Raw genomic sequence first — 27,658 nt, 5'->3', positions numbered from 1 at the left:
GAGAGAGAGAGAGAGAGAGAGAAAGAGAGAGAGAGAGATGCTATGAGAGCCAAGTATGGGGATCCTGATATCACTGCACAAGAAGATAACCAGCTGTTCTCCCTCCCCTTTCCCTGTAAGGCGCATCCCTCCCCGCTGCTCATATCCACAGGGTGATCCGCTAGAGGTGAGTGGGCAGGGAGATACACCCATTTCTGCTCCCTTGTCCATGCATACTTCCTTGAAACAAGATGAGCCTTCTCTTAGACCCAAATCCCTTCCTTTATCACTTCTCAATGCCAAATTCCATGTTCCCCCAAGGGGATCATGTGTTTGGTGTTTTAGTTCTCTAAACTCCCAGAACACTTATCTATTTAGGTGACATTGGAGTATTATTTTTTTTTTAAAGAGAAAGTGAAAAAAAAAAAAAAAAAAGAAAGAGAAAGTGAGTAAGCTTGCAGGGGAGAGGAGAGGGAGAGAGAATCTCAACCAGACTTCCTGCTGAGTACAGAGCCCAAAGTGGAGCTCAATCTCACAACCATGAGATCATGACCTGAGCCAAAATCAAGTCGGACGCTTAACGGACTGAACTACCCAGGTGCCCCGACATTGGAGTATTTTTAAGTACCCATGAAACCACATGTATATATGTCCCTCACGTTACCCACAAAATCATGAGTCAATGAAACAGTAATGCAGCAAGAGAGCGATGGAACAAAGGAGGAGTAAGATTTCTTTATTTTATTTTATTTTATTATTTAATTTTATTTTATTTTATTTTATTTATTTAATCTGAGAGACAGAGAGGGAGACAAGACATAGGCAGAGGGAGAAGCAGGCTCCTCACAGGGAGCCCAATGCGGGACTTGATCCCAGAACCCCGGGATCATGCCCTGAGGCAAAGACAGATGCTCAACCATTAAGCCACCTAGGTGTCCCAAGGAGTAAGATTTCAAAAGGATGAGGGGGATGCTCCAGGGTGAGAGACCAGCAAAATATACAGTGGCAAGATGATACAGGTCATGCCTGAAGAAGCGGTTTAGTGGACTCAGTGAGGGTTCTGGGGCCTCATCGTGGATTCTGAACTTTATCCAGTAGGCAAAAGGGAACCATCAGAGGTCTGCACAGCACACACACCAAACTTGTTACTAGTTGATCCTGGGGGTAGGATGAACAGCATATCGAGAGACACAGATGTGGATACCTCAGTCAATTGGATTCAGGCCAGGAGAAATGATAAAGGGCCAGAAGAAGGTAGTCGACATGTAAAGGAGAGAAGAATCTCAGTTTTCTTCATCATAAGAAGGGGACACAGCTCATAAAGGATGGTTGGTACAAGATATGTATTAAGTGCTATGCAAAGCTGGGTTAGCTCTCTTTAGAGGTATGTGACAGACTTATTTTAGAATGCTTATAATTCAGTACCTCCCATGCCAGTGAATTTTATTGTCTGAAAAAATCACATCTTCCTAAAACCAAAAATCCTCCACTGATAAGGTGAATTATACCTTAATTTGGGTTTGTGCTTTATTGTGCTTACTTTGGATTTGTGCCTCCACTGGGAATCACTGCTCTAGGACTCTGCTTCTCAAGGAGCAGTCTATGGACCAGAAGCACTAAGCATCACCTGGGAATCTGCTCGAAATACAGCCCCAGCCCAGATCTACTAAATCACAAGCTGCATTTTAACAAGACCCCCAGGAGATTCACAAACACATTACACTAAAGGAACACTGGAAAATATATTCTGCTCCAATGTGAGGGCGTAGAGAAAGCCATAAACCTTCTTGCTAATCTTTGAAAGTGAATCCGTGGGATTGGAAAATATAAAGCACAGCTAAGCAGTGGCCAGGCTCAGAAGATCCTATCAATCCCTCTAGGCAGAAACTTCGATGACGATGACGATGACGATGACGCTCCTTACAACTTCAGATTCAAAGAACCTCACTAGATGCTCTCCCTTTGTATCACTAAATCCTCAACCACGTGGTCTGGAATGCATTGCCAACAGCAAGGTTAAAATAGCTCAAGGTCACCTGGGTGACTCAGTCGATTAAACGTTCCATTCAATCTCCGCTCAGGTCTCGATCTCAGGATCCTGAGCTCAAGCCCCAAGGTGTGCTCCATGCTGGGTGTGGAGCATGCTTAATATTTAAAAAAAATTAAAAAGCTCAAGGTCAGGGCACCTGGCTGGCTCAGTCAGTGGCACGAGCAACTCTTGATCTTGGGATTGTGAGTTCGAGCCCCACGTTGGGTGTAGAGATTACTTAAATAAATAAATAAAAACTTAAAAAAAAAGAAAGAAAGAAAGCTCAAGGTCATACAGCCTAGGACTGGAACTCGGGTTCTACTCCACATTAAGTCTGGAACACACCTACGCGTCTGAGGAAATGAGGCATCATATGGGCCAAGGAAAGGGGAAGTTCATATTGCTCTTAAAACGCTATAACCTATGACCTAAAAACCCCATACCTGCAATCTTCTCTTTAAAAAAAAAAAAGAACAAATGAGAGTAACTCTGCAAAGGCAAAGGTCTATATAAAGGCTTACTGGGGCATCATTTGAAACAAAATTCTGGGGAATCACTGTTAAATATATTGCAGGATCCATGGGCATACCAGTGATCAGGAAGGAAACTGATCTCATGTACAGATGTGGAAAAACTGCCATGACACAGAAAATAAAAGCTGTAGACCACCATATGCGGAATGTCTATATCCGCACAATCCTATTGAAAAACTGGGAAGGATACACACCAAGCCTTTCGGTTGTAAGACAGGGAACAGTTTTGCACATTGATCCTGTATCCTACAACCTTACTGACCTCATTTATTAGTTCCAATAGTTTTTTTCTTATCTGCTAATTAAAGATAAAAATCTCTTCCTTTGGGGGAAAGAGATTTTTTAAACCTCTATCAGCAGTACTCCAACTTAGTGGCACATTAGCATCACTTGAGAAGCATTTAAAATCCCAAGGCCAAGGTGGCACCCTAATCAATTAAATCAGAATCTCTCAGAGTGAGACCAAGGTACCAGGTTTTTTTGTTTGCTTTGGGTTTTTTTTTGGGGGGAGGGGCAGTTGTTTAAGATTTTTCTGTTTTTAAGGAATCTCTATACCCAACACACTGGGCTCAACCTAACAACCCCAAGACTAAGAGTTGCACGCTCCACTGAGCTAGCCAAGTACCCCTAATTCAAGTGATTCCAATGTACACTCACGTCAGAGAATCACAGTTCTAGAACAATGTGCACACCACCTGAAGAAGTGGTACTTGCTTTATATTCAATGTCTTCCACATAGAAATAAAAATAAAATCTGACGAGGAATAGAGGCTGTGGGGGAAGGGTGCTCTCAGGATAAGGCAGTATGCCTGTGACAAGGCCTACTGTCAGAGCAGTGCCCCCCAACAGGTGACATGCAACAGTGTGGCTCAGGTCTGAACCAGGTTCTCCTCTTGCCAGTCACTTTAGATTCTGATTCCTCACTACCCAATCTCATTTCAGCAGGGTTTATAGCTAGGATTCCCACGATCTTCTACCAATTCTCTGATCTCAGGAATAAGATTACATGGAATGGGGTAGAGAGGAAGATAAAGAATCCTAGAACTTCATTAAGAACCCATAGAGGGCAGTCTCCCTGTTTTACACACAAGGGGCCCAAGACCAACCTCAAATTGAGGTGTGTGTGTGTGTGTGTGTGTGTGTGTGTGTGTGTGAAAGGAGGGAGTTGCTACCCAAGATACCAGCTGCCTCTCAAAATAGCTGGGAGCGGCCTCCACCCCTCTGGTACTAGAAGTTGATCCTAAGGGTCCAGCAGTCCACCCTCCCCTTCACCTCTGGAGAGTCCAAGAATTGCCTATAAGGCAGAGGCCCACACTCCCAGCCTGGTTTTGGTCCTAGTTGATCCACACATCACCCGGACCCTGGCCCCCTGTGTCACTGCCCCCTGGCCTCCACCTCATCCATTCTTTTCTCAGACCTAGTTCACACTGAACACAGGACCCATCACTGGGGACACAGCACTGCTCTGCAGTTTGCCAGGACACCTCTACCACTCTCCCACCTAAAAACCCTCCCCCTCCTCGTCCCACCTGTTCACCAGAGACTCAGGCTCCAAGCCCCTAAACCCACCATCCACAGCCCTCTACAGTCAGCTAATCACACCTCAGGAAACAAGTTTCTTTTTTTTTTTTTTTAATTTTTTTTAAATTTTTATTTATTTATTTATGATAGTCACAGAGAGAGAGAGAGGCAGAGACACAGGCAGAGGGAGAAGCAGGCTCCATGCACCGGGAGCCCCATGCGGGATTCGATCCCGGGTCTCCAGGATCGCGCCCTGGGCCAAAGGCAGGCGCCAAACCGCTGCGCCACCCAGGGATCCCAGGAAACAAGTTTCTATACCATTTCTGAGCCAGATGTCTCCTGCTTTGTGGCACCAGGGCCCCCTAGGACGTGTTTATTAACATGGCTACCCTGAGGCCACGTCACCCAACCAAAAGAATACTGTATGCTGCACCTAGGTCCCCAGTGCCCACCACTCTCACTCGGCCTACAGCTTAGGAGCCAGGAGACAGTATCCCTGCTCCTCCAGGGAAACTGCTTTTCTCTATGAGGACCTACAGGTACAAGAACTGCCCAACTGAAGTGCTCCCCCAATCTGAGAAAAGAGGTGTAAGGATCCCCAGACAGGAGAAGGCGTGCTTTGTTTTCTTCCTTGCTACCTAGGGCCTGTGATTAGAGGTATTAGCCATCTCCACCAAGAACAGAGCCAAGAGCCCATATGATCAGCAGCTGCCCCCCACAAAGGAGTCCCGCTGCCTGGAGGTGCCTCTCAGGGAGCGCCAGGTGACCAAGCAGTCCCTCACTTCCTTAGCCCTTAACTTCCAAGGGTCTTACCCAGCCAATCTCACCTCAGTTAAAAGACTTCTGGTGAATTGATAAGGTGCCATGTGCCCCACTTTACATGGTCTAATAGGCCTAGACAGGGGCTGTGAGAGGCACCAACCTTTCCTGAATTCACAGACAGGGCCGCCTTCACCTGTGCATATACACATAGGCCCACATGTGCAGGTGTGCACACTTCAGCCTTATTAAGCTCTCTGCTACCTTCCTTCTCTGGAACAGACTCCTGAATTGCTCTCTTTGCCCTGGTTTTTGGTTTTCTGTAAAAAAAAAAAAAAAAAACTGAACTTCTCCAGATCTGAGTGGCATTTAACACCATAGGTCTAAAAGCCTCACACTCACAAGCTAATTGAAGGCAGCCACCTCCCCCAGGGCCTCCCCCCTCCTGAGGCCCCAGACACTCAGGCAAGCCAGAGAAAAGCCTTGGAGAAGGATACAGCACCCTGCCTGAGGGTTGGTGGGGAGGAGACATGGCTATTTTGAATCTGTTGGAATTAAATAGCTGCCTGCTTATTTTTAGCAGGTCCATTTGCCCGGGAATAGATGCACGCTGGCTGGTTGCCCAGTGGTCACACAGAGCTGAAGGCAGGCACGTGCCGTGGCCCCACAAGGCCTTGAGGTTTACCTGCTCTGTCTGAGTTCTAAAAGGATTCCTTTCCTTTCTCCCAGAGGAACCTGCAGCTTCTCAGAAAAGCTTACCTCTGGAGAAGTAATGGCCTCACTCCCAGCACCGATGACCAGCCCAGTTACTGCAGTCTAGAGCCTTCTGCTAAACAAGAAAACAAATTTCTGGGAACAGTACAAACAGTGTTGGTCCCAGTGACTAAGCCCATTTGGCTGCAATTATTGTGGGAAAAAAGAGCTGCATGTAATTAATTGATGGGAAAGTTGATCATAAAAACAAGCACTTAGTAGCCAAGTGGCCATCAAGTCCACTGCGGACTTAGGCCTGGTCAGTGAAGTCACATCCACTCAGCATTCTGAATGGACTTTTCTATACCACCCCATCCCCACACCCCACACTCCTGGCAAGTTGAAATTTGAACATTTCCAATATTCCAGGGTTATGTGTTCACATTCCCAAAGACTGGCCCCTGGTGTTCAAGACACTCCATCTCTAGAATGCCCAGGACGTCAAGTTGTTCAGGGGCTTTTCCCCCTGAAGGGGGTCTTCAAAGGACAGGAACAGCTAACATGATCCAAGACCTGAAGCCCAGTATTTGCTACCACTGCATTCAGAGAACAGCAGGCTATGGGCCAGGTCAAGGTCCCCCCTCCCTTCTTCCATCCCATCCCCTCAACCCGCCCCACCAGTCTACTGAAGGAAGACCACAGAGGTCTGTGCAAGACCACAGAAGGGCCTCTTAGTTTCATAGGATGCTTTTACCTGATTCCTCATCAGGTTGAGGTTACGCACATACGTTCACTCACGTAATAATTCACACATAAATACGCTTAAGTTGCTGCAAGAAAAAGATTCTGTCCACCAGAAGCTCACAATGTGTACTGAATAATCTGTGTGTCTCTCACACACAGACCTGCACCAAACTGAGCCCAATATCAGAAGTAGGCAACAGAATCCAACTGCCTCAAAGGCACCAAGAATTTGCTCAGGTTGCAATGGTGGGTTAAAGACGTAAATTAAGGTTCTAAACCCAAGATGCCTTTGCGGGTGGAAGGGAGCAGCAAGTCCCAGACCAGAACAAGTCCTGGGAGTGAAGCTGAAGAGCTGGTAGGAGGCCAGATAAAAGGAGTTTGACCTTTACTGTCAAGGCAATGGGAACAAGTGGCAGCAACTGAAACATAGCCAAAGCAGAGCAGGTCACAAGAGGTAAAGGCCAGGGTGATCTCCAAGTGGCGACTACAGTCCAATATTGGCAACTACTTAGTCACAGGGGGCTAACTTGAAATGTGACCAGTGAAACTGAGAAACTGAATTTATATTTTATTTAATATTAATTGAAATAGCTACATAATGCTAGTGGCTACCTAAAGGATAGTATAGTCCTAGAGGGCCTTCCCAGCAGACCAGAAACAAACATAAGACCTAGATAAATGCTGTACAGCCAATGCCTACCTTGTTGGGTGGTATCTGGTGCTGCCACTGAGGGTGGGGGATGGTGGTAAGCTGGGCAATTCACCCTCAGCATGGCTGGGGCCCAGGAATCAGAGTGCTGGAGCCATGCCTCAGGGACGTTGGTCTCAGCCCAGCCCTGATGTTCAAACAGTTGTTACCTTCATCCATAGGGGGCCTGTGTGGGCTGTGACTCATGTTGGCACCCTAAAGATTCCAAATTAGCTCACAATGGGGCTGTGAAGTCCTCCCCATACTGTCCCCACATCCTTCATTGTGATGGCCCCACAGAGCAGCCAGGTGAGGCACCGTGGCCAGCCCATCCCCACTCCCGGTTAGGTAGATCAGCTGTCCAAAAGTCATAGAACGCTTCCCAGGCTCTTCTCCAGGAGACTGAGGGCTTAACCCAGTACCATCAGGGTGTGAGTACCTGCTCGGTGAAGTCTTCTCCAGGCAAAATGGAGACCCAGAGTCCAATCCCAGGAGCTCCAGGTAAGAAGAACCAGAAACAAAAAATCCCATCTCTGGACATGGTCTCAAATTAAGAATTGTTTCTCCTCTAATTCAATTACAAATTAAACTTCCAGTTTGGAAAACTTGGTAAAAAAGAGAACCCCCCACACAAAGGTGAAATGCCCAGTCTCCCTTGTTCTGCTGACCAAACACTGGGCAGGTCCAGTCTCATTAAGTTATAAAGAACAAGGCTGGGGGGGGCGGGGTGAGGGGTGGGAATCAGCATTTTCTACAAAGGTCTTCCCATTGCTTCAGTTAGGGAGTAGGAATGAGGTTTTCAAAAACCTTAATAAAAACCATGTCACATCCATCCCCAGCTCTTGGCAACCACATTGTTTTACCAGTAAATTCTGACAAATCTCTGAGGATAGTGATAAAGCAGGTACCAGGGAAGTGTTTCTAGGTACACAGAGTTTCCATCCATGACCACAGAACACTACTCAAGACTGCCCAAAAGATAGGAAGTTGTGCTCTGTCAAAAAGCTTACCCAAAAAAGCTAATAAAGGTGACACATGCCTTCAGGAGAAATTAGAAGATGGTGTGAGGCAAGCAGCCCTTCACACCATCACCTCAGGTGGGCAGATCAACAGGTGAGATGCTGATTTTCCAAATGGCAGATGGTAGAATATGACCAACCCAAAAGTCACATAAAGGCCTAATGTCATTCCTATCCAACAAATACTTATGGACACCTATAGGGTACAAAGCACAGCAGGACACAGAAATGAATCAGAACGTACTTTCGAGGCACTTTCAAGTCTCACAATTTCTTTTTTTTTTTTTTAAGATTTTATTCATTTATTCATGAGAGACAGACAGACAGAGAGAGAGAGGCAGAGACACAGGCAGAGGGAGAAGCAGGCTCCATGCAGGGAGCTCAATGTGGGACTCAATCCTGGAACTGCAGGATCTCACCCTGAGCCGAAGGCCGATGCCCACACTGAGCCACCCATGTGTCCCAATCAGTTTCTTTTTTTGGGGGGAAAAAAAAAACAATGACCTTCCTCAATGGGCTGTTGGTGCCACCCTTAGCCACTGACCAAGTGACAATTTTGGTCCAAGAGTCAGGCAAGTATCCTGGATGGGATGGGGGACAAACAGGAATTAGGCTGCCAGTTTCCACAGATTAGAATGTTCTAATGTCCTGGGATGGAAGAGGAGAGGTTATTAGCCTGAATGCCAGCACTGTGAGAGCTAAGAGGGCTTCAGTTATCCCATTCAATATGCACTTTCATTCTGTACCCATTTTTCTCACTACCTAATGCCCAAATCCAGATCTCCTCTCATTTAAACTATTTCATAAAGTGAAGCCAGATCTTCTGCTGGCATGGTGAAAGGGATGTGGGCACCTCATTGTCTTTGCTAACTTTCCACCAACCTTCTCATCTTTGGCACACCCCAAATTCATGCCTTCAAAAGGACTTGTCCTTGTGCATGAGTTAGCTTGCTTCTTGTCAGCTGCCTACCCTCCCCCACTTTTTCTCAGCAAGCTACTGAACGATGGGCTCCATCAAGACAAGGGAGCAAACCAAGAAAGGATGGGGCACCCTTCCACAAAGCAACACAAAAGAAGAGAAGACTGGATTCCCAGGATGAAGGGGAAGCAGGGACAGGGACAGGGATGCTTCCCAGAAGCAACATGAACAGCTGAGAATCTGCTGTATTTAAGTCCAAAGAGGTACTCCGACAGCAGTGGCCAAGGTGCAGTGAAGAGCTGGAGATCAAGTAAGACACAGAAAACAAAATTGAACACAGGAAATTAACTAGGAGAGGAAAGGAAGGGGGTGGGGGACACAAGAAAGGAAATATGGAAAACCAAGGACTTTGTGCCCATAAGCACTATTTATATCATAATGTATACTCTGAACAGAAACTTGACCAGAAGTTGTGCTAACTCTATACCAAGATGAGGGGAGAAAAAAATGTGTAGGAATGAGTCAAGACCTTACTTTCCAGAGTAGAAAAACAAACCAGATTTTTAAAAAGGAAGAAAGGAAAGCAAGGAAAAGCATCCCACTTACAGATATAAATGGCAGGGAGGACAGCCTATAAGAATTGAGGGCAGCTGCCTCTAGACAAGAGGACAGGTCAGGGAGCACCTAAGGGTAAAGGGCTGTTCGTTCAAACCTCATGTACAGTCAAAGTTAAATCTTCCTACCAGTAATGCTTTGAGAGAACAAAAAAATATTCTTAACTATTAAATAGCAAGAGATGCTCTATCACCACAGAGCTTTGGGATTCTTGTTAACCAATATAATATGTAGTGAATGTCAACTCATCTACGAACAAACTTGTAATGCTATTTTCCCCATAATTGATGCCAAATCTGATTCAGGGCCCCTCAATCACCTTGCTGACAAAACCGTAGTAATCACAAAGAACAGGGGCTTATTAATGGTAAGACCCTTTCGAGCCAAGGCACCAGGTCTCCCCATCCCACTGAAGTCTAACCAGCAGGACCCCTCAAGGCTAGTCATTTAACATAGATTTTAATTCCCACTGTGAGCCAGGATCCACGGGAGAGGGGGCTGAAGGAGGTAGTGGAAAGAGCCCTCAGAAAGCAAAGGCCGCAGGCGGGGTAGGGAGTCACATTTCAGAGACGACACTGTGAAGATACAGCAACCCAATGGCATAAACCTGAAGCCTCCCTCAAAGGCGTTCAGAAAACTGAACCTAGGCACCCCTTGTACGCAATGAATTCACTATATTCCTGTGCATCTGGAAGGGTCCTAGTTATCACTCAGTCATGTTCTGTGTTCTGCAATTTAGATGAAGAACCCAGGTGGAGAAGAGCTGGGTAAACTGTGCCTGGAAGAGAGGCAACTTCAGACAGAATGGTCAGGAACGCCTCTCTGAAGAGGTGGCAGCAGAGCTTGAACAGTGTCAGGAGCACCCGTGCCAAGATCTGGGAGGACAGGGAAAGGAGAGGGGGAGAAAGTTCCAGGCAGGGAGAACATGTGCCAAAGTACTAAGGCAGGAACAAACTTGGCTGACTCAAGCGACAGCAAGAAGGGGAGGTGAAGATGAGGTCGAAGGGCTGCTGCCAGAGAAACTACTCCCCACCATCACCCAGCTGAAGCTCTGCTGAAGGTCAAGGACCCAGGACAGGTTCACCGAACTTCCTCCACAGGAGAACAGACTTGCCCAAAGAGCCAAGGGGCTGTAGTTTCTTTTTTCTTCTTTTAATTTTTTGAGTGATGCAGTTTTGAATTTTATTTTTAAAATTTTATTTATTTAGGAACACCTGGGTGGCTCTGAATGTATACTCTGGTCCTTTGGTTCAGGTCATGATCCTGGAGTCCCGGAATCGAGTCCCATTATCAGGCTCCCTGCAGGGAGCCTGCTTCTTCCCCTGCCTCAGTCTCTGCCTCTGAGTACCAATCATGAATAAAATCTTTTAAAAATAAAAATTAAAAATTAAATAAAATAAAAATTTTATTTAAGTAATCTCTATACCCAACATGAAGCTGGAACTCAACCTTGAGATCAAGTTGCATGCTCTTCCAACTGAGCCAGCCAGGTGCCCCTGTAGTTTATTAACAGAAGCAAATTCTAGAATCTATGTCAGAAATAGAGTGCTTCTCTGGCTGGTAGCTCAGTGGGTACACACTACAAGAATCCAATAGTGGCTCACTTTCTACTTGGGAGTTCTCAGCAAATGCATTTGCCAGGAAGCCCTCCAGTCACACCACTCAATAGCCTTGGAGCCACTGGAGGTCCCTACCTAGCCTCCCCTGCCCCCCACCCTCTCAGATGAATCTGTTCTAAGAAGGCAGTCCAGCCCTGGGGAGCAGATGGGAATGGAGGCATGTGCGTGTGAACACACACACACACACACACACACACACACCCCTTGCTACTTCTTTGAATCAGACTTTGCAAAAACAACCTCGGTCTCCAGCCAACATAAACCATAGGCAACAGAGGGCCTTATACGGCTTGAAGGTTTCTTAATCAGAAAAAGATAAGATGGGCTGGAGTTACAGGAAAGGGGGAAGAGAAAAAAGAGGGGAGAAGACAGGACGGTGGTGAGGAGCAGAATTCATCAAACTCTTTCATCACATCTCTCCAGGAGCAATTCCTGGTGAGGGGCATGGCTCGGCCACCTTTCATTTTTGTTTTGGTTTTTAAGCCAGAAGATGCCAGTAAATCAGGCTGCCAACAGAGCCACAGTTTTACACAGTTTTTAGTGTCTGTGTGGAAGCCTGCTCTTGGGGTTCCTGGGCTGCCTGTGTCACAGGCCTGCCTGGCCCAGGAGGCAGGACCTGGCCTCTGCCACAGATCCAGAACAGAAAAGGAACCCCCAGGGACCTCTTAGGCAGCCACTGCCCACCCCCACCCCACCACACATACCCCATGATAGTTTCTTTTTTTTTTTTAAGATTTTATTTATTTATTCGTGAGAGACAGAGAGACAGAGACAGACACTGCCCACCCCCACCCCACACATACCCCATAATAGTTTCTTTTTTTTTTAAGATTTTTTTTTAAATTTATTTATTCGTGAGAGACAGACAGAGAGAGAGACAGAGACAGAGACAGACAGACACACAGGCAGAGGGAGAAGCAGGCTCCATGCAGGGAGCCCGATGCGGGACTCAATCCTGGGTCTCCAGGATCAAGCCCTGGGCTGAAGGTGGCACTAAACCACTGAGCCACCCAGGCTGCCCCCCATGATAGCTTCTAGGGTGACTTTATTCTCCTTCCTCCCCTGACAGGGAGATAGGAGCAGCGTCTGCACCAGGACCTGCTTGTATGCTGAAACCACATGTACTTGGCCTTCCTAAAGGATGCCACCTGCTAAAAATAGGACACAGCACAAGCTTGGCTGGGTGGGCCTCACCAAAGTCAAAGGACAAAGCAAGGAGGTTATTCTCAGCACCGCCTTTTCTCATCAGAGCTCAAGGCACATCAGGGTGCAGGCCTCCTTCCAAGGCAGCCTAGCAAGTCACTCCTCCTCTCTCTTTGGAGGGACAGGAAGGAGGTCTACGGAAGACTGAACCAGCCTTCAGATCCATTGTCCCAGGCCAAGGCCAGAGGAGAAGGGGCGGGGTGGCAGGGCAGCATGCTGAGGGCTGGGCTTGAACAGATCCTGGGCCTCCTCCCATACAGACAGAGCAGGCTTCTCCCAGGCGACAGCCGATTGAGGGCTGGGGGATGGGTCTCATGACCTCCATGTGAGGTCTGACAGCCCACATTATTATGTGCCAAGGAATGAGGGACCTGAGGTTGTCTTTTCAACCAGGTGACTGAGCTACACCAGAGTGTGCAGAGCAGTTTCCAGGCTCTAAGGCCCAGCTGCCTAGCCTCCAAAGCTCTTAGTCAGTCATTCTTTGTGCAGCTCAAAGCACCGGACAGTTGCATAATCTGGAACTAAAACATGACTTTGGAAAGACAAGAGTGTTAGAGTACGATCCTGAACTTCAGTTTCCCATCTGATGGAAACATCCTGTAAAATGGATTATGAATACCTCCCTCACCTGGACTGTAATGAGGCTGAAATGACTCAAGACACCAAAGAGCCTGACTCTATTTGTGGGGTACATCATTTTAATCTTTTAAAAACCCAGTTTCCTCTTCCGGATGAGGATGGAAGGATAACAGCAGTAAGTAAGAAACCGCCTCTAAGCAGGCAGCTAAAGAGAACCCTCATCTTAGTACAAAGCAGCTCAGCAAACAGGGGTAACGTTAGCTTCCTCAGGGCCTCAGCTCCCTCACACGCAAATGAGAGATACTTTACCTCATAGGGTTGAAATAAAATGAGTCAACACAGTTGACTCTTGAACACGGATTTGAATTGCATGGGTCCATTTGTGTGTGGATTTGGGGATATAGTACATGACTGTAAATATTTTCTCTTAGGATTTTCTTAACATTTTTCTCTCTTAGTTCTTTTTAAGACTACAGTACAGAATACACATAACATGCAAAATCTGTGTTCATCGACTACTATGTTCAAGTAAGTCTTCTCCTTGGCAGTAGGCTATTAATAGTTCAGTTTCTGAGGAGTCAAAAATTATACGTGGATTTTTTTTTACTGCATGGGCTGGAGTGGAGGGGTTAAGGGTTGGTGCCCCTAACCCTCACATCATTCAAGTGTTTGGAAAAAACCCTCCTAAGGTGCCAGGTATACAGTAGATGCTTAACAGGTACTTGTTATGCAGCCTATGCTGGCTGGTCCACGAAAAGGCAGCTCTCACATTATATGCCAAAGGTCTAGCAGGGTTCAAACTAGGCATGCCCAAGACTAGCTAAAAAGGTATCTGGAAATAAAGCTCACTCCCCAGAGCTAACCCCACACCAACACTTCTGGAACCCCACTGTGGCCCAACTCTCTCCATTGCCTTCTGTAAAAACAGGCCTCCTAACACCCCAATGGACTGGAGGAGTAGAATCAAAAGGATGCTTGTTTGTAAGGTGTCTGCAAATCTGGTTCAGCATTGGTCCCACAGTGGGATTGTGCAGGAAGTCATCAGGTGGGTGAGTGAAGGACCAAGTAGCAAATCTGCTGACATCTGAAGACCAAGGACAATGACAACAGGCCTTAGACAACCAGCAAGGACCTTAATTTCTCAAACCAAAACAGTTTTCCAAGGGATTAACATCTGTCCTCCTACTTCGTGCTCCCATCTCCCAACTCTTCACCACGCTCCTCTCTGAACCATTTCATAATTGATCACTCTCTTCCAAACTGGCAGACCAGAATTTGCTTCTTAACATGCCATGGATAGTGCTGATAAATAATTTGTCACCAAAGCTGTTGGATTTGTGGACTATAAAGGACTAAACCCAAACATGTGATGCTTTACAAGGTGAGGCAATTAAGCTTTTACAGTTGGACCAGAGCTAAGACCAGTGCTATCCAACTAGAACCTTCTGTGATGGTGAAAATGTTGTAGGCCTGCAGTGTCCAGTAGTGGCCATGTGAAGGTACTGAGACTTGAAAGGAGACTAAAGTCACCAAGGAATGGATTTTTTAAAAAGATTTTATTTATTCATGAGAGACACAGAGAGAGAGAGGGGCAGAGACACAGGCAGAGGCAGAAGCAGGCTCCATGCAGGAAGCCTGATGTGGGACTCAATCCCGGGACCCCGGGATCACGCCCTGAGCCACCCAGGCATCCCAGGAATGGATTTTTAAATTGTATTTAATGCTTAAAAGTTTAAATTGAAACAGATTCACATGACTAGTTGCCACCCTATAGGACAAGGCAATTCTAGACTGTCTCCTCTAAGGATAGATTAAGGAGGTAAGAATAGAGATACAATAAAAAAAATAATAATAAATAAAAATAAAATAAAATAAAATAAATAAAATAAAATAAAATAAAAAAATAAAATAAAATAAAATAAAATAAAATAAAATAAAATAAAATAAGGGGCACCTCATTGGCTTAGTCAGAGGAACATGTGACTCTTGATTCCAGGGTGGTGAGTTAGAGCCCCATGTTGAATGTAGCGATTACTTAAATAAATAAAAATTTTTAAAAAATATTTAGCACAGTAGCATCTTAGAGCTAAGAGAACTGGAGACGCACTTAAAACAGTGCACTGTGGCACTTTTTTAAGTCTTTGACTTACACTATCCACAGAGCCATGCTTCCTTGCCCAAACATACCCCTCCCCATATACAACCCTGCAGATAATTCCACCTTGCAGCAGCCCAGAGGCACTTTAAGGAGCAGAATCTGAATACTCTTGGTTGATGCTGACCAACCCTCCTTTTTACCAGCTGAAGAAACAGACCCCAGAAGGGTTTAGAACTACTGCTAGGTTTCAGCCCTGAAAGCTGTACTCCCATCTTTACCCCTCAAGCCAGGGCTCTACCCAGCTAAACCAGTGTTGAAACAAGCCTCATGAGCCCTCAGCACTGTGCATTTTTACTTTTCATAATTCACCTGGGGTTCTGCTTTGTTCCTGAATACATGGGCCTCAGTAACACCAGGCTGAGTGAAGGCAGCCAGCCAGTATTACCAGATGGGGACAGAGTGTTTACTATCAACTGCTCAAACAACAAACTGAACTGTAGAAATATCCAAATGGCCAGGATTTAGACAGAATCAAGACCATTTAGAACCATTTAGGAGGAGGAAAAGAAAGTTAAAGGAAAGGACACCCTGAAAGCTACTTATTACTGAAAGCCAGTCTTCAAAATGCTACATGGTAACACACTCCCCTTCACTGCAACAATCTGCTTAGAAAGCAACAGAAAGATTAGGAGAAAAGCCCAGGATTTGACTATTCCTTGGTTCTTCTCACAACAGAGGATCTAGTTTAAGTGCAAAGCCACACTTGTCAGTTTCTCTGCCCCTCAATTTGTATTTATATTAGCCATTGAAACAATCTCGATTGACCTGCAGCATCACCCTCCTCAACAGTTGAAGTGTGAGGATTAAAGGATCAGAGAGGTGTTTGCTTGTAACTCTCCCAGCACGAGACAGTAACTGTCAAGGAAAAGGTATCCTCTAAATTATAGCTCCCACATTCCCACCAGCTACCTCTCCAGCCAGACTCTGTCCCACTCAAAACATTGTCACGGATCCTGTTTTCCACAGCCCAAGTATAAAATCAGGTATCAGAGCCAGCAGGGCTGCTCCATGGAGTGCCATATACGATGGGTACTTAATGTTAAATGATCATAAAGGTGAAACCCTGCATGAGGCACTACACCAGAAAGGGTTTTGTATAAAAGAACTTGCCTCAGAAAGCCAAGTTTAAGATTTAAATACATCCCACTCAGATTAGCAACTCAAACAGTAGGAGAGGATTTCAGTGGGACAAGAGGCCCAGAGGACCCCTGCCTCCCCAGAGCAGAGGAAAATAGAATGGCAAACAGAAGGTCTTAAATCATACACAAAATTGTTGACCTCCTCAAAACAGCACAACAGACCAAGCTACTGAGAGGTCCTCTCATTCCAGACTCACAGAGAAGATTAGACAGGAGTGGCCTGGGGAGAATAGGCTGGTAGGCACCAGCTGGCCAGGCACATGAGGTGCCCACCCCTCAAAATCCTGAAACGTGCACTCGACCAAATCATGTTGCCACAGGCTAGAGCCAGGAGGCTGGTAGCACAGTGTGGGGAAAACAATTTGTTTTCCTTCCAACTAACTTTCCAGGTCAGAGGTTAGGGGGAGGGGTATTTTTAATAAAATCCAAATCACTCAAGTCATTCAAGAGAAACTTAACGTTAATCTCAGAGATTCTTTAGGAGGAGAAAAAAAGCAACACTTGAACAGCCATCATGAACCAGGCACAGTGCCCAGTCTAAAATATTATCTCAATCTGTCTTTAGGATGAGAGGGGAACACTGTAAAGACTAAAACTAGCCTTCACCCACAAACGATGGCTATGGCCAGGCCTGGGTCCAACGCCCATGAATAAAACAAATTGCTTTAAAATACTGATGCTCAACATTCTTATACTGGAGCCACATCCACTTGGCGCCTGAGCACTTTGACAACAGACACCTATGTGCTCACCCAGCAGTGGCCGAGCATGATGTACTTCCTAGAAACAGCTGGGAGGAGGAACGGATATTCATACAAAAGGCTCCAGCAACTTGGAGATGTCTCACTCAAGGGTTTAGATGAGATCAGTTCTCTGCAAATTTTAGACCATTACCTAGCAATGTGCATGACAACACAGCCAGTTTAATCCAGGTAGGCACAGAAGTTTCAGAGCTTTGTAGATCTTTAGGATCAAAAGGCCCTCTTCTATCCTAGAACCACATTTCATCTGAGAATAGACCCAAGAATTACTACCCAGAACCCACAAAACTAGTTAAGAGGTGAAAGAAGTTAAAGTTCAATACAAGTCAAAAGGCTCCCCAAACACAGCCTCACGTGCTTCCAGTGCTCAGAAAGTTTTTTTTTCCCTTGTTTTATTTATTCTTTAGCAATCTCTATACAACATGGAACTCGAACTCACAACCCCCAGATCAAAACTCCCATGCTCTACCCACTGAGCCAGCCAGGGGCCCCTCAGAAAGTCTTAAATAATCAGCAGATGAACAACTTGAATGCCAGAAACAGAAAAAAAAAAAAAACTAATAAACGATCAAATCATGCTCATGCCACCCTCTACTCATTTCAAAGATGCTCTGTGCCTTTAAGAGCAAAGGGGATGGGTGGTGCTTACTAAGAGTCCAAGCTTTGCTGGCTGGTTAAAAAAAAAAAAAAAAAAAAAAAAAAAAAATTTGGGAAGGACTCGGTTTACAAGAGCACAGAAAGGTTACTAGTTACCAGAATTACCAGCTTTTTGTGAATGGTCTTCCTTGATCAGTAATGGTGACAAAGGAGGGGGGGGGGGATAGCAAGCCAACAGATACAACCTTACCAGGGTCCAGCAGCCCAGATTTCCCTGCAGGAGATACATTTAAACACAAAGTAACCTGCACATCTGTAGGGAAAAGATAGCCGGCTTAACCTAATTGCTCTGCCCGTACCGCTACCCGGCTTGAGCGGCCTGCCTCACACCTGGGGTGGAGAGCACCGGGTCTCTGTTAGCGGCGGCCCTAGGAGGAGGAAGGCACCCGCCAACCTGGGCATCTCTGCAGGAGAGGAAGATCTCGAAATGCCCAGAGCTTCCAGCAGTCCAGGTCGGTTCAGCACCGCCCACCACCAACAGCGCCTTTCCCTGCCTAAGCCTCCCTGGCGGGGGGGGGGGGGGGGGGGATAGGGAGGCGCTGCACCCTAGGGCACAGTGTAACTGATGAAAGCCTGCCCCCGAGGCGTTCAGACCACAGTCTTCCCAGGCACCTTTTGACCCATTAACTCCGAAACTAGCGTAGCCCCCGCCCCCCCCCCGCCCACGGCCTAGGCGGGGGTGCGGGCCGGGTGAGACACGTGACCCACGCGCCCCCGGGCATGAAGTCAGGGGGCACACGGGGCAAGACAGCCTCCACCTCGCCCGACGGCCTCGAAGGAGCCGCAAACGCTAATCCTCTTGAGAGGCCACCAAGCCTTTGACCTCAGGACCCTAACTCGGTTCAACAATCCCTGCCCCCAAACAGAGTTCCAATCACCACCGCGTCCTAACCGCACCCTCCGGGTTCCGCACGCCCAGCCCTTTCCCCAGCTCCGCACTCAGCTCCCGGGGGCCAGGCTACCTGCACGGGTCTGCCCCCGCCGGGCCCGGTGGGGAGCAACCCAGCGCGAGCTCAGGGGGCCCAAAAGTTGGGTGAGCTCCCTGAAATGAGCAGTGCCACCCTAGCCCTTCGGGAGGAAGAAAGGGGTGCCCGCGGGCCCCGGGCGCCTCCTGGCCCTGCCCACAGCCCGCCCCGCCGCCGCCTCTCCCGGCTCAGACTTGGGTACACACGACCTTTGAAAAGTAAACGCGTGTGGGGTTGGGCGACCTTGGGTGGGACGCGCTCGGGTCCGTCTCCCGGGCGGGTGCGCGCGCCCCGGGAAAGTTAAGCGGCAGAGGGTGCCCCGGGCGCCGCGTCCTAGCCGCCCCCCGCCCCCGCCCCCGCCCCCGCCGCAGACAGCCGCGGCGCGCCAGCCGGGCCCCAGGCGGCCGCAGCCCTGCCCCAGCCCTGCCCCAGCCGCGCACCCGCGACTGTCAGCGGCGGAGGGCGAGGGGCGCGCGGGCCCCTGCAGGGGAAGGGCCTGCGCGTGACAGCAGGCGGCGGCCGGGGCCCCTCGGCACGCGCTCGGCGTCGGCAGCCTCCGGCCTCCGGGGCACCTGGAGCGCGCGTCCCCACCACACCTGCGCCGAGGCTCCCCCGCGCCCCTCGGCGCCGTCCCGGGGGCCCGGCAGCTGGTCCTCGGCCCGGCCGCCCCGGCAGCCCCCACTCACCAGCTGCTCGGCGACAGTCGGGATGCAGCGTCCTCGCCCGCCGCCGCCGCCGCCGCCCCCCCCCCCGCCCCGGGCCCAGCCGCCCAGCCCGCTGCGCCGCGGCCGCTCCCCCACGTGCTTGCCCAGGCCCGAGGAACACAGAGACATTAAGTACTGAGGACGCGCAGCTACGTGCCCGCCGCGCGCGACGCAAGGCCCCGCCCCCGCCCGCTGCCCCCGCCCCGCCCCACGCACCTGCGCGTGCGCGCCGCCCGCGCTGCTCCCAGCTGCGCCAGAGAGGGCGCGGTCTCGAGCGCTCCGCCGACATCCCGCGGCCGCCGCCCGCAGCCGGGCCTCGCTCGGGCTCTCGCGAGAGGCCCTGTGATCTCGGCGGGGCGGGGGGAGGGGCCTGGCTGGAGCCCGCGGGCGTCGCGGAGCCTCCGAGGTCCAGGCGCGGGCGCCCCCGCCGGGCTCCGTGCGGTCCGCGGGGGTCACACCGGCCGCCCGCCTTGTCGCGGGCAGCGCCCCGGAAAGGAGCAGACGGGCCGCGAGGGCTCCCCCGGAGCTGCCAGGGCTTGTAACGCTTAATCAGGCGGCCGTCAATAATTGCTCCATTAATGACTGCATCATAGGAGTACCTGCCACGGCTCAAATGCAACTTTTTTTTTTTTTTAAGATTATTTATTTATTCATAAGAGACGCAGAGACATAGGCAGAGGGAGAAGCAGGCTTCTCTCAGGGATCCTGGACACCCCCCCCCCCGCCCCCAGGTCATGCCCTGAGCAGAAGGCAGATGCTCAACTCCTGAGCCACTCAGGTGTCCCTGCAGCAATGCAACTTTTTTTTTTTTTTTTTTTTTTTTTTTTTTTTTTTTTGCCTATTTTCACATTCAGTGAGGTATCGAATTGAAAGGTGGGTTTGAGATCTGGAAGAAATCCTGAGAAGAGAGGTGGTCACCATGAGTCACTAACTCTGCCCGCGTGGAGGAGGAGAACATAAATTGCGGACAGTGGACAGGATGGGGTCGCAGCGGGCCAGGCCTGTTCTGTCTTAAGAAACGGGGACGCTGGGATCCCTGGGTGGCGCAGCGGTTTGGCGCCTGCCTTTGGCCCAGGGCGCGATCCTGGAGACCCGGGATCGAGTCCCACGTCGGGCTCCCGGTGCATGGAGCCTGCTTCTCCCTCTGCCTATGTCTCTGCCTGTCTCTCTCTCTCTCTCTCTCTCTCTCTCTCTGTGTGACTACCATAAATAAATAAAAATTAAAAAAAAAAAAAGAAACGGGGACACTAAGTAAACATTTGGGTGAAATACAGAAAAGAGATCACACTAACCATGACTTGGGAAAAATGCTTCATCCTCCTTAGTGATTAAAATGCAAATTTAAGTGACAATGAGATACCTTTTACCAGTTGAGTTTTAAGTATAAAGTCATGTATACATATGAATTCCAATTGCATGCTGTGATTAGTGCTCTGCAGGAAACAAAGAAGAAGCTGAAATAGGCAAGAAATAGCAAGGTTCTCTGGTTCCAAAAGTCAGAAGATCCCAAAAGTCAAACTTAAACTGAAACCTAGTGGATGAGGAAGAGCCAGCCTTGCAAATAGTATTTGGGAATAAGGATTGGGAAGTATTCTCAGCAGAAGCAATAACATAGGCAAAAGGAATAAGCAGCTTCTGGCGAACCAGAAGATCATGGTGGGTGCAATATAATGGGGGTTAGGGGCAGTGCTGGGAAGGAAGGTTGCAGACAGGGGGAAGAGGGTGTTGGTGAGAGGGTAAAGAGAACTAGACCGCCTTATAAACTGTAGTAAAAATAGGATTTTATTCTACTCTGCTCAGCCCCAAAGCCAAGCATGCTTCTACCTCAGGACCTTTGCACTTGCTATTCCCTCTGACTGGAATATTCTGCAGAACTCTGCAGAGTTGACGCACCTCTTTCTTTTTTTTTTTTTTTTTTTTTTTTTTTACTTTTTTTTGACGCACCTCTTTCAAGTCCTTTGCTCAATGGTCGTCTTTGATGTCTCAGTGAAACTTTCCTGGTCTCCGTATTTAAAATTGTGATCACACACAGACACTTCTCTGTCCCTCACCCCTTCTTTTTTTTCTTCATAGCACTTATCACTATCTAAATTCTATATGATTCATTTAGTCACAAGAAGAGACATTGGGGGCATGGCACATGGAGGGCACTCAGTAAAAAAGATGTTTAGTGAATGAATGGGAAGCCATTAAAAAAAGGTTAAGGAGAGAATAATACTAGGGGCGCCTGGGTGGCTCAGTCAGGTAAGCATCTGACTCTTGATCTCAGCTCAGGTCTTGATCTCATTCAGGGTTATGAGTTCAAGCCCTGCATTGAGTGTGAAACCTACTTTAAAAAAAAAAAAAAAAAAAAAGCAGAGCAGCCCAGGTGGCCCAGCGGTTTAGCGCCACCTTTAGTCCAGGTCATGATCCTGGAGACCTGGGATCGAGTCCCGAGTCAGGCTTCCTGCGTGGAGCCTGCCTCTCCCTCTGCCTGTGTCTCTGCCTCTCTGTGTCTCTCACGAATGAATGAATAAAAATCTTTAATAAAAAAAAGAAGAAAGAGAGTGATACAATGTAATTTCTATTTGTTTGGGTTTTTTTTTTAATTTATGTTTTTAAAAGGGAGCTGAAGCTGCTATGCAAAGAATGGGTTAAAAGAAGACCAGTACAGAAGCAGAGAGATCAGTAGGAAGACTGCTGCAGTGGACCAGATGAGAAATGGTACTGGCCGGAGGTAAGAGTCATGGCAGTGGGTATGCAGAGACTGCTTTGGACACAAGATATATTTTGGAAAAAGTATCAGCAAGAATACTTATGTTGTTGAGGATAAGGAAAAGGGAACAATGAACAATGCTTCCTCTGGCTTGAATCATTGGTTTCATTTGGGACCCACTATGTTTATAGTGTTTTTGGATATTCAAGTGCAAATGAATAGTTGTATATGCAAGTCTGGAGCTTCAGAGAAGTGGCTCAGGTCGGAAATACAAATATGTATTAAAAATCATATAAAAGGGATCCCTGGGTGGCGCAGCGGTTTGGCGCCTGCCTTTGGCCCAGGGCGCGATCCTGGAGACCCGGGATCGAATCCCACATCGGGCTCCCGGTGCATGGAGCCTGCTTCTCCCTCTGCCTGTGTCTCTGTCTCATTCTCTCTCTCTCTCTATGACTATCATAAATAAAAATTTAAAAAAAATTTAAAAAAAATCATATAAAAGTGGATCTTTTAAAGAAAGACAATGCCCTGCTGGTAATGGAGGGATGGACTGTCTACAGAGGAGAACCTGGGAAAATGATATCCGAGCAGTTAGTCCTAGACACATTGGTAGGAAAAAATGGGGAGTGGTAGGAAGTAAAAGAAAAAGATGAGACTATGAATATGATTATGAGGAGGGGCAGAAAAGCAGAGTCAAAAGACTGAAGATTCCACCCAGCAGCTGTTGCTGAGGAGGAGGTGGCCACAAGGTCAGGGCAGTGCACAGATCACAAGGCAGCCCTTGTATGAGATTAAAAGGTGAAGGAATGAGAAAGGAGGTAAGGACAGAGGGCCATCCTAAGAAGTTGGCCCTGAAGAAAAGAGGATGACCAGGCTTAAACTTTAACATCACCTCAAAATGGGCAAAAGTCTACTTAAGGCAGGAATTTTAAGCTAGGATGCATAAAACAGCTTCAGGGATGTTTGTGAACCCCCTGAAATTGCTCACATAGTTTTATAAGTATGAAATTTTTCTATGGAAATAGTCATGGATAGCTTCTATCAGATTCTCTAACCCTGATGTTAAAAAATAATAATAACAGAGGCACCTGGCTGGCTCAGTCTGTAGAGCATGTAACCCTTGATCTTGAGGTCGTGAGTTCAAGCCCCACATTGGGCATAGAGATTTTATTATTTTTTAAAGATTTTATTTATTTATTCATGAGAGACAGAGACATAGGCAGAGGGAGAAGCAGACTCCCTGCAGGGAGCCCAATGTGCACCTCCATCCTGGAACCCCAGAATCATGCCCTGAGCGAAGGCTGACACTCAACCACTGAGCCACCCAGGCCCCTGCACCAAAAAAAAAAAAAAAAAAAAAAAATTAAATATAAGAATAAGAATCTAGTAAATGGAATAAGACAGAAGGTAACATTGTATTTTAGAAAAACCGAAAAAAGAAAAAGAAAAACCGGGGGCTGGGGGGGGGGGGGGGAGGAATAGGTCAGTCAGAAGGAGGAAGTGACAAAGGAGACCAAAAAAAAAAAAAAAAAAAATGCTGGAGATTAAGTAGTGACTATCTCAGGGAGAAGGTACTCAATCTAATCTGATCAAGACACTGCCCTCTCTGGTAAGTGGAAATGGCCCAATCAGAACCCAATGCTATTACTCATTTAAATCCTAGAACTCTGCTCCTCATCCTGACTCCATACCCACCAAGCAACCTTCTGATAATTCTCTCCAAGGAGAGAAGCCATGGATGTACCTGTGGCAGGCACCAGTCCAGCTAACAGGTAGGTTATGGTCTCTGTCAATTACATAAATAGCCCTCTTGTTTTCTACATCTTGTATACCCTGTGAAGGTTTGTTGTTTGAGTTGACTTTCAGTTCTGGGACTTGAACATGGTGGAGTTTTTGAGCCTGCTTTAAGGCTGAGTAAAGACTTGATACAGGACCATGGCAACTTTCATCAAAACATCACCAATACATTGTCTTGTGAGGCTCTTATTTTTTTTTAAGTAGGCACCACACCCAACGTAGGGCTTGGACCATGACCCTGAAATCAAGAGTCACATGCTTCACTGACTAAGCCAGCCAAGCTACCCCTCTGAGGCTATTAGAAAGTCAACCAGTTATCTTCTCTGGGCAGATCATCCAATGTCAGGAAGCACATGTTTGAGAAATGTCCTGCCTTTCTTAACTGGAAGCATCTACAGAAGGAACTTTTTCAGTGGTAGCAAATACGAACAGTCTCCTTAACAGACAATACAGTGAAGGAGTGTCCCAGCTCCTTCAGTTGCACTGAATAAACAAATGAAACTAAGTCCCTCCCATGCTGCACTGGTTATGCCCCAGGATCATGTGTATCTACAGAAAAGAGTAAATGATCTACTCCTAAAGAAGTCAATAGAAAGAGTTAGGGAATAATAATACCCATAGCTAATACTTAATGAGCGCTTAATGCCCAGCATGATGCAAAGCACCCCTCCTAATCCTCCATCAACCTCAAATACTAGGCATTCCTATTGTATACTGCAATCCCATTCTGCATCCTTAGTCTCACAGTGGTGGAGGCCAAGGTTTTAACCTCAGAAATCTAGCTTGGAGCCCATGGATTATAATCAACTCACTACAGTGAGTACTCCCCTCCCGGAGGCAGACCTAGAGTCAGCAGGCAGTTTTATACAGGAACATGTCTGCTATGGTCTTGAATTATGTCCCCTTAAGAAAGATATACCAAAGCCCCAACCCCCGAACCTCAGAAGGTGACTGTATTTGGAAATAGGCTGTTGCTAAGCTGAGGTGAGGCCAGAGTTGATCTGACCCCAAAGCAGTCTGATTAGTGTGCTTCTAAGAAGATAGCCATGGGAAGATGAGAAATGCAGGGAGAAACACCACAGGACAACAAAGGATTGGATTTATACACCTATAAGCCAAAGAATGCCAAAGATTGCCAGCAAACCACCAGAATTGAAGAAGACACGACACTTCTCCAATACCTTAATTTTGTACTTCTTCCTCCAGAACTGTGAGACATGTTTCTCTTGTTTTGAGCCATGCAGTGTGTAGTATTTTGTTCCTACAGCCCTAAGAAACTGACATAGTAAAAATAAAATAAAATAAAATAAAATAAAATAAAATAAATAAATAAAAAGAAAGAAACTGACATAGTACCTTTCTTTAAAAAAAAAGATTTTATTTATTTATTCATGAAAGACACAGAGAGAGAGGCAGAGACATAGGCAGGGGGAGAAACAGGCTCCCCATGAGGAGCCCGATGCAGGACTCAATCCCAAGACCCCAGGATCACGACCTGAGTTGAAGGCAGATGCTCAACCACTGAGCCACTCAGGTGTCCCAATACCTTTGTTTCTTGAACCTGTGGAAGCAAGTTGGTAAAAAGGAATGTGAAGTCACTCGGCCGGTGATAAAAGGGGGGTGTCCCCTTCCTCCTCTCTGGACCCAAGGTGTCCTGGCTCCACAGAGGCAGAGGCCCCATCCAAGTGGCTATCACCAGTACCCAGGCTCTGGCACTATCACCACCATATATTTCCTGGAAACTTTTCGCCTACATATTTAAGACCTTAATTCTGGGTCTATTCAGTGGGTGTCCTAGAGGGCTATGGTTGGCTCTTTCCCAGAGCCCTCTCCACTCTTTTCAGTTTCTTCCGATAGCAGTACAATTGGGAAGTAGAGCTAAGAAACTCAATGAACTACTTCAGACAGGATGAAGTTGTACCCAAAACCAATTTAGGTCCTTTTCCTATAGCCAAGCTCATACATATAGAGAAGCAATTAATTATCACAGATTGTTACTTACTTCATTTTATCCTGTGGGTGGTATTTGCTGCTAGGCCACCTGTTGTGATCCTCCCAGAAGGCCACCTGACCATGCTGCATGCCTGTAGAGGGATGCTTGAGTTGCTTGGACTCTATAAGAACACTGCAGTGAACCCTCTCTGGCAAGGTTTAAAATGATTTGAGTGTTTGTTTTGTTAGTTTGCATAACTTTTGAATGCCACTGCAGCTGGATCGACTGAAACGGCAAGGTGTAGAAGTCTCAGATAACTGCAGGGATGAGAACCGCCCTGGGGATGAGACCCTTTGCCAAGGTGACTCATGTCTAGGAGTGATGATGTTGTACACATAACGCTATAGGAGCTCAGACGCTACACCCAGTCTCCCATTGCCCCAACCTCCACACAGCCTCCACAATTCCTTTGGAACCATTTTCTTGCTCTATCTATTCTAAAACCTGGCAAGTTTCTGTCTTCTGTTTGATGAGACAGTTGCCTACAAACTAATGTGTTCTACCCAGGACTGTCACTAGCCTACAGTGGCATTGTGCAAATTAGGTAACAGGTGTCCCTTCCTCCAGACAGACACAAGTCTGTGCCAGGCCCCATGGTGAGCAGAGTGCAATAGCACAGCTTGGGTTCCAGGCTCTACTTGCCCTTGGGCTAGATGTCCTTGTGCAGGACACAAACTGCACAACCTTCTATGACATTCCTATAGTTGAGAGTGAGTCCTAACAGAATGAGTGCTGTCCACTATGACGCAATCGGCCAACCAGACCTCTGGGGTTTTTTGCATCACACTGCGATGGTTTTATTCATTTAACTGCTGCCAAAGCCTAAAGTATTGCCTTGTTCAGCACAGGTTTTTGTTTGTTTTGTTTTGTTTTTAAATTTTTATTTTTAAGTAATCTCTGTACCCAACCTAGGGCTTGAACTCACGACCCCAAGAGTCACATGCTCCACCGACTGAGCCAGCCAGGTGCCCCTCAGCACAGGTATTTTTTTAAAGATTTTATTTATTTATGCATGAGAGACAGACAGAGAGAGAGAGAGAGAGAGGCAGAGACACAGGCGGAGGGAGAAGCAGGTTCCATGCAGGGAGCCTGACGTGGGACTCGATCCTGGGTCTCCAGGATCATGCCCTGGGCTGAAACTGCTGAGCCACTGGGACTGCCCAGCACAGGTATTTAAAAAACACTTGGGGGCAGCCCCGGTGGTGCAGTGGTTTAGCGCCACCTGCAGCCCAGGGTGTGATCCTGGAGACCCTAGATCGAGTCCCATGTCAGGCTCTCTGCATGGAGCATGCTTCTCTCTCTGCCTGTGTCTCTGCTTCTCTCTCTGTGTGTCTCTATGAATAAATAAATAAAATCTTTTAAAAAAATAAATAAAACCTTAAAAAAAAATAAAAAACACTTGGCTCAGCGGTTTAGTGCTGCCTTCGATCCAGGGCCTGGTCCTGGAGACCCAGGATCGAGTCCCACCTCGGGCTCCCTGCATGGAGCCTGCTTCTCCCTCTGCCTGTGTCTCTGCCTCTCTGCCTCTCTCTCTCTCATGAACAAATAAATAAATCTTAAAACAAACAAACAAAAAAAAAACCACTTATGGCTGGCAGTTTCTCCTTTGCTGGCCTGCCCACTGCTCCCTTGTGATGTGTTCAATAAAGGTCTGCCTCCTTTGTTCTACCTTGGATGAATTCTTTCACTGCCCACATGGCCAGCCTCCAACCAATCAGGTCGCCCCACATTTGGTGGCCCTCAAGGGGGAACCATCTGCTGTGCTGTGCCAGGACTTCCCCTTGGTGGACTGATGAGTATCCCTTGGAGAATTGACGACCTCCAACCAAGGTCGCTCTTCAGTGAGGATCCAAAGCCCCAGAAGAGTCTGCCAGACCACTCTTGCCCAA

General features: G+C 47.4%; 1 protein-coding gene across 14 annotated transcripts in view; it reads right to left on the bottom strand.

The window, feature by feature from the left end:
* The window catches only part of AKAP1 (A-kinase anchoring protein 1), a 36,407-nt gene extending 17,037 nt beyond the window's left edge, over positions 1-19,370 (bottom strand). For 2 of the 14 annotated variants that reach the window (XM_025440408.3, XM_025440404.3), the window contains exons 1-3: positions 6,959-7,115; positions 5,581-5,650; positions 4,890-5,141 (exon numbers count right to left, since the gene is read on the bottom strand). Coding sequence is in view for 2 of the 14 variants with exons in the window: in XM_025440404.3 (XP_025296189.1) it covers positions 4,890-5,033 (144 nt within the window). In the remaining 12 variants the exon portion in view is untranslated. Of the gene's footprint in view, positions 1-4,889; positions 5,142-5,580; positions 5,671-6,958; positions 7,116-19,266 lie in introns of those variants that run through there. The other 12 variants (XM_025440406.3, XM_025440413.3, XM_025440407.3 and 9 more) reach the window with 10 other exon arrangements.
* Positions 19,371-27,658: the final 8,288 nt, after the last annotated feature.

This window comes from Canis lupus, chromosome 9, assembly GCF_003254725.2.
Source record: "Canis lupus dingo isolate Sandy chromosome 9, ASM325472v2, whole genome shotgun sequence".
Lineage (NCBI taxonomy): Eukaryota > Metazoa > Chordata > Mammalia > Carnivora > Canidae > Canis > Canis lupus.
Note: the sequence above shows the minus strand (reverse complement) of the source record. Positions and strands in the feature narration are given on the sequence as shown.